Raw genomic sequence first — 12,025 nt, forward strand, 5'->3', positions numbered from 1 at the left:
TTAATATTTCATCACTAAGTGTGATGTAGCTTACAGGTTTTTATTTTAATTGCACCAGGAAGTCGTTGTAGGGTTTTACTTGCTTGGGTGATGTTATCTAATTTATATCGTTAAAAAACCACTTGGGCTGCTGTGTAGAGAATGGGCCCCAGGAAGAAGAGCAGAAGCAGGGAGACTGTCAGGAGGGACTGCTGGAGTTGTGCAGGAGCGAGGTGGAGGTGCTTTGCACCAGAGTGATAGCAGTGGATATGGAGAGAGGTAGTTGGATTTGGAGATACATATGTGTAAAGCTGATAAGACCTGCTGATTTATTGAATTTGGGGTAAAGGAAAAAGAGAGAAAATCCAGATTTACAGCTTAAATAACTATGTTTATTTCAGATTTTTTCCCCTATGTTATTTCAGACTTAACTTTTTTTTAAAGTCAGAACATCATAGAAAGAACAATGACCAATATTTATATTGGATTTTTGGTCAGTTTTAGATACTAGAGTTCTGATTGAAATTTCCATGTCTTTCTTTTTAGGTGTGTCCAAGATTGGTTTTCAGAAAGGATGCAAGTGGCCAAACTGGATTTCTCTACAGTGTTACCACGCTTCATTTCTCTATATATCTTTTCCTTCCTGAATCCAAAAGATCTGTGTGCAGCTGCACAAGTCAGCTGGCCCTGGAAGTTTTTAACTGAACAGGTTTACTACTTGTCACTTTCTAGTAATAGGGCACAAATACAACTGTATTCTATAATGAAGCAATAGGGGTAGCTTCCTTCCTGAAGATAATGACTGAGGTTATTTGAACTGTAATTAACGTACTCTTCAGAGAAAAAAATGGGGATAAGTTAAATACAGTAATTTACTTTGTAAGTAAGGAAATATACACTATTCCAATAATTCATGTAATTTTAAGAATCTTTAAATTACTCAATTTAATTATTTAGAAAATGTTTTATCTTGGCTAAAGAAGTCCACTTTTTTCCAAGAGAAATTAGTTAAGCTTTGGTTATTATATGATATTATTTTACCCATGATAACTCACCTTGAAAACTGTTATACAACCACAGCCTCATCTGATCCCTCTTTGACTAACATCTGTTAAAGAGATTTTCCTCCTCTGCCATTAATTTTGCCTCCAGCCTAGTCGTCTCATTTTCTTTTTAAAGATTTAATAAAGTGTAATGGCAGACATACTTTGAGTACAAGTCAATAATGAATTTACTTCTTTACCGTGAACAAACTTCCCAGGGTGGGCTTGCATGGAGTGTCTGATCTCAGAGAATACGTAGCTCTCTATGGAGAGGCCACATGCAAAACCAACCGTGAGCCTTGGATTGACAGCATTTAAGAACCCAGGCCAAGTGTTTGCACATGTATTGTTTTCTGACTTTTTACTTTCAACTTATGCCCTTATATTTAAGGAATATGTCTTGTAAACAGAATATGGTTGTTGGTGGTTGTTTTTTTAACATTTGACAATCTTTGGCTTTCAGCTGGAGTAATTTTTCTGTTTACATTTGTGTATATACTACATATTTAAGCTTAAATCCACCATTTTACTTTGTATTTTTTGTTTGTTCCATGTGTTTTATTTTGTTTCCATTTTTGTCTTTTGGAGTTCTTAAATGTTTTTTATATTGTTAATTATGAATTATTTAGCAGTTCTCTCATGGCTGTACTAGAGATTACAGCACTCATCTTAGGGCTTTTTTTTTTTTAACCACTTCTGAGATAATGCAAGGAGCTTAGGACCCCTTTAACTCTAATAGCTCTGCTTCTACCTACCTTCAACTCTGTTGTCAAATTTGTTTTTTAAGATTTTATTTATTTGAGAGAGAGAGAGAGAGAGCACAAGAGAGCAGCAGAGGGAGAGGGATAAGCAGACTCCCTACATAGCAGAGAGCCCAACACAGCTCAATCCCAGGACCCTGGGATAATGACCCAGGAGCCCTTCATGTCAAATATTTTAATTTTATACACACACACACAAAATACACAAACACAATTTATATATATAAATTATATATATTATATTATTATAAATTGTATATATATATATATACACCTCTCAAGACTATTATTTGATATAGTCAATATTTACTTATAAGTAACCATATACTTTTTCTGTTGCTCTTCATACCTTTCTTCATCTCTGAGTTTCCATTTGGGATCCCTTTCCTTTTGAATTCTCTTTAATATTTCTTCTATTGCAACTTGCTGCTGACAAATTCTCTTATTTCTGTTTGAAACTATCTTGATTTTCACCTTCATATTTGAAGGATATTTTCACTGGGAATATGAACTCCATGCTGGCAGTTAATTTTATAAAACTTTGAAAATTTTCTGTTGTTCTTTGGTTTCCATAATCTCTTTTTTTCTTTGAGAAGTAGAAAGCTTTATTGTTGTTCCTTTAATGGTAATATTTTTGTTTACTCTAACGGCTTTTAGGATTATATTTTTCTGTCTTGTCTTCTCTTTTCTACAATTTTATTATGATGTACCCAGAAGTGTGTGTGTGTATATATTTCTCCTGTTTTGTGTTTTGCAGTGATTTTTGAATCTGATATTTAATATCTTTATCAATTTTGAAAACTTCTCACAGACTATCTCCTCATGTATTCCTTCTGCCCCATTTTCCTACTTTTTCTGATGAGATTGCAATATTTACACATTAGACTGATTCACCACCTCCCACGGTTTCATGTTCTCTCATGCGTCTTTTCCTAGTCCTTTTGGCCTTCAGTGTTTCTACTTGGATTTTGCTTCTAGCTTTTTAGTTTACTAATTACCTCTTTAGCTAGATTCTAATTTGCTTTTAAACTGGTCCATTGAGTTTTAAACTTCAGTTATTATATTTTTCAATTCTAGAATATCGGTTTTGATTATTTCACCAAAATGTCACACCTCGCTGCTTAACTTCTTTAGATATATTAATTATAGGGTTATTTTTTAAGTTCATACTTAACAATTACAACATATGGCTCTCCTGAGAGTCTCTGTCTACTTAATAAAAGATAATAAAATATAGAGAAGAAACAAACAACTATGATCCTTTTGTGTGCCTGGTGCTTTTGATTGAGTACCAGATATTGGATATAAAATATTGATGCAATAATTTGAGCCTCTGGATGATGTAATCTTCCTCCAGAGAGAATTCGCTTTTGCTTCTGGCATTTGGTTAGGGTAGGAATGCATCACTTAAATCCAGTCAGAGAAGGAGAGATTTTAAAATGGTTTCAGTCTTTGTGAGAGTTTGTCTAATTCCTTACCCTCCCTGATAAGGATCTCAGCTGAAAGTCTGCTGTGATTATCAGGGCTTTTTCCCCTGGTGAGCCCCGAGTTTACAATTGTTTCCTCTCTTCCTTGTGAGAATGCCTAAAATTCTTTCTTAGCTTCCATGTCATTCAGCCATAACTTTCTGCTCTGCTTCTCAGCTGGAGCTTTGCTTTGGAACTGTCAAATGCCTTGAAGTGAAAAGTAGTGCCAAATATTGGGCTTACCTCTTTAGGTTTCCCTTCTCTCTGGGGTCATGGTTGCATGAGCCCTTATTGCATTGGTAGCTCTATATGCCTTCAAATACTTGTTTTATAATAGTTGGTCTAGGTGCTTCAGTTAAACCACATGAAATTTGCTGTTTCCATATAGCAAAGCTGGTTGCATACTGGCAATATCATATGGTTCAACCAGAGGTGTTCCCAGTGGGAGGTTTGGTCCGAAACAAATGAAAATGCTATTGCTAGTAGCAGAATTCTCAGAATCTAGGGCTAACCAAATGCTATGGGAGCAGGTATACAGAGATGACTAATACATATATTCATATATAACATATATTGTCATCAAAGACTATTTTTGTATGGAATAAGGCATGCTTATTTGTTAGTGTCAAATTCTGATGACAAGTCAGCTGCCACAGAAATCTCAATGTAAAGAAAAAAGATCCGTGTACCCAGAAACATTATTACTAAGAAACGATTGGTAAAAATTTCTTGCAACTCATCTTTCTCATTTCTTTTTCTGTAGGACTGCTTATGGATGCCCAAATGCATTAGGTTTGGGTGGTTTCTGCTCTATACTCCAGCAGATAATGAGTATGGTGCTTGGAAGCATCATTACATTGCTTGTGTGTCCAACTTAGATTGGCTAACACCTAGGGAAGCCGCTGCTATCTATGGGACCCTGAATGAACCCAAAACAAAATATGAGGAGTTGCAGGAGAAACAAAGAGAAAAGTGCTTAAGAAAATTAATTTGGGAGAAAAGTGCACTACGTAAGAGTAAGTAGCATCTTAAAATGGTATCTTACCCAACCATTGTAGAAAAAAATGGATTCACGTATAGATTCCCACAGAGGAGGATAGCTATGTCTTTCTGGAATAGCATGTGGAGGGTATTCTCTAAAGTATACTCCGGACAAGCTCTTCCCCCTCCCCACCTCCACCATATACTTCAAGTTAATGGATAAGAAAAAAAAGAGTTCAGATGAAACACAGAAAGTCAAATATCAGTGCCTCCATTATTGTGCTGGTTCCTCTCAGGTTTATGAGACAGAAAAAAAGACAAGGAGGAGAGGGGAGTATGAACACATGCAAAAGCCAAAGACATAGGTCCAGGACAGAAAAGTTGGGATTGGAGACAGAGGGGGAGAAGTGAAACTGAGAATGGAAGCAGGAAGAATGGCACTAAAAGAAAAGTGGGAAGGGAGGAAGGATAAGAGCTGCTCAGCAAAGCCTTCTGATTTGCACAGTGCACTGCTTGAACAGTGAAAGTGATTTGAGTCCTGACGTTTTTTTCACTGACTCACCCTCTGTGAGATGGGAACAAATAGGGGATTACTTGAAGCCAAGAAGGGTAGACATGGATGTGAAGGCTATAAATCGATTAAGTGGTTTCCACAAGAAAAGAGGTGCTTGTTCTCTGAGTTTGGTTTCTTGACCTGACATGACTGGTAAGTAGTAAGTAGCATCTTAAAATGGTATCTTACCCAACCATTGTACTTGCAGCCACAGCACGGAAAGGATAAGAAATCCAAACAGAGTCTGTAAAAAGGGCTATAAGTATTGGCCATTTGGAGTAGTACCCTGGTACAGCTTTATTTTTGATGCCTTTATCTATGTAGATTTGGCTGAGAGAAGCATGAAGTAAACAACCGAGCCTGCTGCTGTTTGTTTTTCAGAGGAGTTATTCAAAGTTCGACCCCCTTGGGTGAGCAGAACATGCTGCTCTAGATTGTTAAAATCCAAATGCCAGCCACGTCTCTCCCAGGCTCTGAAGGATCTGAGGGATCGAGGGGGATTACATGAAGCTTTGGAGAAACAGCTTGTTTTGGCATCCTTAGAAGCTTTGCCCAAGCGGTAAGCAAACCTCCATCTCCTGAAGGCTCAAGACCATCCCATGATACCAAGAATTCATTTTAGAATTATTTAGCTAACACACAGGGACCTTGTAAAACTATCTGGCTCATATCCTACGAGATAGCAATAGAGATAACTCCTTCATCTTCAAGAGCCGTGGTCTATGACATGTTTTCTAAAGAGGGAAATGCGTAATATTCAAATTTTATATTTCAAATATTCTTGACCCTGCAGAGAGGCTGCAATGTAGTACATTTTCTGTTCAAAGTTATTGAGCAAAAGTAATATTTTTTTCAGAAATTTTTTTTTTATGGAGTAAGTGTATCCAAATGGGAATGTGGGGGTAAGGGTAAGAGAATGGAGACATTATTTAGAAAACTGTGAGGACCAGATGATCTAGGAAATTTTAAATCTCTCAGCTGTTCTTTTTTAAAATGTCACTTGAACTGCTGAGTATGTCACTACATTCATTTTAAGTGCCCAACAAAAGCTAAATAAGTTCCAGGAAGCCTTTCCAGGATCCCATGAATGGAGTAGGAGAGACCCAGAGGCCAACTCTGGCCCTAACCCACCCAGGAGCCCCATTTGCTGCTGTGCCCATGGGAGGGAGGGAGACACTGAGGTTCTGAGGCCACGCGCCTTGCTCAGTATAACTGATGCCCAGACAACCTGTTGGTGCTCAGTTATCAAAATGCAATTAATAGAAAATTTAAATTTCACATATACCCTTCTTTTCCCTATAGAAGCAATGTTTCTGGAAGCCATTCCTACCCTTTATTATCAAAGAAAACTTGGCATGGAGTTCATAAAAATGATGACAGCTCTTCACATGCTTCCCAGCCCCGCCCCACTTCTTATTAATATCATCTCGGATTCCTGCATATGAGGTACAGAGTATGTTAGGAGGTCTGCCTTTTTCTGAATCTATACTGGGGGGGTATATGGCAGTCTTTTGGTCACCATGTGTATGAAAATTATTCCTCTTCTAAAAGGAAAATGGCCTAAGGGGAAATTTACAGACCCCAGAACACTTCTAAAAATCAGAAGCAATAAAGATAACCATAGGTCAAAATTACTTTTAAAAAAAAAAGCATTAAAGGCCCAAACTACCTTGCATTTAATTAAATGTCCAGTGAATTCTTATTGAACTGAATTTGTTATGCTTATTCCAGAAAAGAGCAAGGTGATTAAGGATTATTTTAAAACCTCTTTGAAATACCCAAGGAATTAAATATTATCATATTACCATCATTTCTCAAATGCAGAATGTCAGAAATCCATTTGGTGAGCTATTCAAGGAGGGTGCCATTAATTAAAAAAAAAAGATTTTATTAATTTATTCATGAGAGACACACACAGAGAGGCAGAGACATAGGCAAAGGGAGAAGCAGACTCCTTTCAGGGAGTCAGGGAGCCTGATGTGGGACTCCATCCCCTGACCTGGGATCACACCGTAAGCCAAAGGCAGGTGCTCCACCACTGAGTCCCAGCAGCTCAGGTGCCCCAGAATATGTTTTCTTTCTTTCTTTCTTCTTTCTTTCTTTCTTTCTTTCTTTCTTTCTTTCTTTCTTTCTTTCTTTCTTTCTTTCTCTTTCTTTCTTTCTTCTTTCTTTCTTTCTTTCTTTCTTTCTTTCTTTCTTCTTCTTTCTTTCTTTCTTCTTTCTTTCTTTCTTTCTTTCTTTCTTTCTTTCTTTCTTTCTTTCTTTCTTTCTTTCTTTCTTTCTTTCTTTCTTTCTTTCTTTCTTTCTTTCTTTCTTTCTTTCTTTTTAAAGATTTTATCTAGGGATCCCTGGGTGGCGCAGCGGTTTAACGCCTGCCTTTGGCCCAGGGCGCGATCCTGGAGACTCAGGATCGAATCCCACGTCTGGCTCCCAGTGCATGGAGCCTGCTTCTCCCTCTGCCTGTGTCTCTGCCTCTCTCTCTCTTTGTGACTATCATAAATAAATAAAAATTAAAAAAAAAAAGATTTTATCTATTTATTCATGAGAGACACAGAGAGAGAGAGACAGGCAGAGGGAGAAGCAGGCTCCATGCAGGGAGCCCGACGTGGGACTTGATGCCAGGTCTCCAGGATCACACCCTGAGCTGAAGGCGGCGCTCAACCGCTGAGCCGCATGGGCTACCCGAATACGTTCTTTCTATAATGAAGTTATGTATTTTAATTTTAATATGACTAATAAGAAAAATGAAGGAAGCACAATGATGACATAGGAAGCATGTATTTTTATAGATATGTGAGTGCGTGCAAATATATGCATTGATATGTGTATGATTTTATAGATATATGATTGCATGTATCTACATATGCACTGATACACAAAGAGGGACATATGTAAGGGATTACATTCAGTAGATTACATTAATTGGCCTACTTAGATTTTTAAAAATTCCTATTTCTAACAAAATGGTTGCTTTCAAAATATGAAATCGATATTCTTTCTGGGCACCTAGAAATTGACTCTGATCATTTACAACCTGCCAGTTTCATGAATTCACAGGAAAGCAAGATCAGAGCTTTGATCTTCTTGTGGGCCCCAAATAGTTTCCCTAATGTTTAATAATGGGCATCAAGCTGGGCATCTGATAAGGATAACTGGTAGTACAGTATGAGTGAAAAATCTAGTTTATTTATTTATTTATTTTTTTTGAAAAATCTAGTTTAAAGTAAGTCCATTCTCCTATTTGTCTTCTCTATCAATGCCATAATTACTCATTTTATTATGAATGTGATGGGTATTTAGGCAAAAAGTAGTATATAACGATGTGGTAGTCCTGTGTTTAGTTTGCACTGTGACCTTCAGAAAGTGGCATGAAGTTTGGGGGAAAAAATCATTGACTTGAATGACTTTCTAGCCTGTCTACTGTTTGTTGAATTCAAAGCACAGTGGTCTTTATATTTATTTAAATAACAAATATTTAACCAATCAATGTTGCTAACTAAAAAATTTGTAATTAAGAGGAAAACTTTAAATCTATTTTAAAAGTCCATTGCAAAATCATATGATCTCAATTTGTTTTTTAAAAGTTGCATATACGTCTCTTCATGGGTATATACGAAGATAAAAAGGCTGGAAGAAAATAATCTAACTTGTTAATTGTATTTATCTCTGAGTGCTGGAGTTACAAGGGTACTTAATTTTCTCCTCTTATAATTAGAAAAGAAATAAAATCATTTAAAAGAAAGCAATGAATGAGACAGCTTATTTTCCTCTTTCAATTATTTCTGGAAAAAAGTGTTTAAAAATCACAGCAAATTACATACCCATTGCATTTATTTTATTAATAAATATTCTAAAATAATCAGCTTTGGTTTCATTTTCTAGATAGTGGTGGCCAGCATTAAGACAGGTATCATTTCTGTGGTGTATGAACATAGAGGCTTAACCTTGGACAGCCTGCTTTATCTCATAGAAAAAGCTCTGGATGGGCAGAAGGTACAAAGTATGGGGATATTTAGTGATGGAGACAGCAGAGAAATCAATTTACTCCAAGGTAAGCTTCGAGATTGGAAACAACAACCAACTTTACACCAATGCCACATTTGTCCACGTGTATGAACTTCAGAGCACTATTTAAATTTCAGTTTGCTAATAGAGTTGATATCCTAGTTCAAAGCAGTCATACAGGAGGTGTTCCCTCTTATTCAAGGGAGGATCAGTCTTTTTGTTCTGTTCAGACCTTCAACTGATTGGAGGAGGTCCCACCCACACTGGGAAGAACAATCTGCTTTACTCAGTCTGCCTATTCAAACATTAATTCCCAAACACTCTCACAGACACATCCAAAATTATATTTGACCAAATATCTGGGCACCCCTAACCCAGTCAAGTTGACATGTAAAATCAATCATCACACCATTAAATAAGAACTTCCTTCTTATTCCCTCTTATTCCAGCCCCTAGGAACTACCATTCTACTTTCTCTTCCTGTGAAATTGACTACTTTACATACCTCATATAAGTGAAATAATGCAGTATTTAACTTTGTGTCTGGCTTATTTTACTTAACATAATGTCCTTAAGTTTAATCCATGTTGTAGCTTATGACAGGATTTCCTTTACTTTTTAAAGCTGAATAATATTCCATCATTTCTATAGACCACATTTTATCCTTTCATTTGCTGATGGACATTTAGGTTGCTTCCACTTCTTGGCTATTGTGAATAGCACTGTTATGAACACGAGTGTGGATGTCCCTTTGAGATTCTACTTTAAATTCCTTTGGATATATATCCACAAGTGGGGTTGCAGAATCACGTGGTAATTTATTCTTAATTTTTTGAGGAATGTCCACAATATTTTCCATAGTGGCCTGCACCATTTTGTGCTCCCACCAATGGTGCACAGGGGCTCCAATTTCTTCACATCCTTGTCAAAACTTGTTATTTTCTCTGTTTTTGTTTGTTTTTAGTTGATAGTAACTACCTTAATGGGTTTAAGGTGATATTCATTATGGCTTTGATTTGCATTTGTCTACTAATTAGTGATACTGAGCATTTTTTCATATGCTTATCAGCTATTTGTGTATCTTCTTTACATATATCTAATGAAGTCCTTTGCCCATTTTCTGATGGGTTTATTTGACATTCTTTATTGAGGTATAGACATTCTTTATATAGTCTAGATATTAATCTTTTATCAGATACACTATTTGCAAATATTTTCTCTCATTCTCTATGCTGTCTTTTACTCTAATTATGTTCTTCACAAAAGTTTTTAAGTTTGGTGAAAGTGTAGCAATTATAATAGCAGCAAAACCCAAGATCTATAAATTGGTATGCATGAACAGCAGTCATTGTACTTCCAAATGGCATATACCACAAAGGAAAGGATTGACTGATATCATTAACTTGTATGGATCATCTTTTTAAAATGTCAATGGTTATCCTTCTCTGAGAGAAGGAGAAGATGAATGTTTTAGAATTAAAGTTTCAGTTTCTTCCTTATACTATAACTTACATCTTTCCTTGTTAACCTAAAATAGAATGGTTTTAAGATTTACTAGTGTGAAATCTTCCATCTTTGTGAGATGAGGGAAGAAAGAGAATGAGATGGTCAAGGGTCCAGCTGGCAGGGAACTCATAAAATGGCAAAGTGGGTACCTGAATCACCCATCAAACTACTGCCTCTATGGCTATGTTACCCAGTGATCTATCCCAGCTGCTAACTCAGGAAATGAGCAGGGAAGCCCTGGTGCTGTGCGGAGGCCAACTGCTCCATCTGGGGGAATTTCAAGAGGGCTGTAAAATGGATAGCAGAGCTCCTGGCTGGGTTTGTCAACACTGTGGCTGAATAAACTTGGATAAATTCAGTGGCAAGAGAAGCCAATCACTCAAGAGATAGGGTTTGGAAAAAAGAAAGGAAGAAATTTATTTTGGGTGCCAGTAACCAGGGGAGGTGACAGGCTTATGCCTTAACAACTGACCTCTCCACCTGTGAGATGGACACTGGAGTTTTATAGAAACAGGTTCAGAGATGCCTAGGTGGCTCAGCGGTTAAGCATCTGCCTTCAGCTCAGGGCGTGATCCTGGAGTTTCGGGATTGAGTCCTGCATCGGGCTCCCTGCATGGAGCCTGCTTCTCCCTCTGCCTGTGTCTCTGCCTCTCTCTCTCTCTCTCTCTCTCTCTCTCTCTGTCTCTGTGTGTGTGTGTGTTTCTCATGAAGAAAGAAAGAAAGAGAGAGAGAGAGAGAAAGAAAGAAAGAAAGAAAAGGAAGGAAGGAAGGAAGGAAGGAAGGAAAAGAAAGAAGAAAGAAGAAAGAAATAGGTTGGGGGGTACATGCAAGGGAGCAGGCAGGGAGCACGTGATCATGAGAGGGGGCCAGTATGTGTTCAGCCTACAATCACAGTCAAGGAAGGAGACACGTGGGGTGTGGTCTTCTAGGCATTTCATTGCTATCAGGGCTTTTCTGGTTTGATTGGAATGTTCCAATCATTGCAAAAATGTCTTTTCAATGCCTCAAGGAGGTGCAGTAAGAAATAGGTATGATGGGGGGTTTTATTTGAAACATGAATTAATCAGTCTTGTCTATTTCTGGGGGTTTTTTTTGTTTTGTTTTGTTTTGTTTGTTTGTTTGTTTGTTTTCTATTTCTGGTTTTAACTGTTGGGCTCTATAGTTGGGCTTGCTAACAGCTAGAACTTGGCATGCTTGGAATAGGTTTGATAAATTTTATTAACAAAAATAAACTACTTCTGGTTTATCTTTACCTTATTTTTGTCTTTCCTTGTTTAGTTGACCTATGTATGGAATAAGTTGTGTTTCACATCTAATTTTATATCCCCCCCTGGAAGTTCAGCACAGCTACTACTTAGGGTTTACATTTATGAGTAATTACATGGTAGCTTTTCTCTAAATGATGGAGAGGTGTCAATTGAAATTTATACTGTGGTTTAGTAGGTTTACCTCTTACAGAGTAAAAGGGCCTATTAAAATTTTCTAGCATCTCAGACTTTATGTTGTGCAGATGAGAAGGATTTTCAAACTCTGCCTTTTCCACGTTTTCTTATTTATTTACTTATTTGAGAGGGAGGAAGGAGAGAAAGAGATAGAGAGGAGGGGCAGAGGCAGAGGGGGAGCGGGGAGAATGTGGGAGAGGGAGAGAAAAGAGAGAGAGAGAGAGAGAGAGAGAGAGAGAGAGAATCATGACCCTGAGATCATGACCTGAACAGAAATCAAGAGTTGGAT

At 37.3% G+C, this 12,025-nt stretch overlaps 1 protein-coding gene across 1 annotated transcript in view; it reads left to right on the forward strand.

Moving 5' to 3' along the window:
• ECT2L (epithelial cell transforming 2 like) overlaps positions 1-12,025 on the forward strand; it is a 70,227-nt gene that overhangs the window by 21,989 nt on the left and 36,213 nt on the right. The window contains 6 exon segments of the mRNA XM_041732245.1: positions 524-688; positions 4,013-4,265; positions 5,165-5,342; positions 6,086-6,182; positions 6,185-6,229; positions 8,666-8,834. Of these exon segments, the coding sequence (XP_041588179.1) occupies positions 524-688; positions 4,013-4,265; positions 5,165-5,342; positions 6,086-6,182; positions 6,185-6,229; positions 8,666-8,834 (907 nt within the window).

Source organism: Vulpes lagopus, chromosome 2, assembly GCF_018345385.1.
Source record: "Vulpes lagopus strain Blue_001 chromosome 2, ASM1834538v1, whole genome shotgun sequence".
Classification (NCBI taxonomy): domain Eukaryota; kingdom Metazoa; phylum Chordata; class Mammalia; order Carnivora; family Canidae; genus Vulpes; species Vulpes lagopus.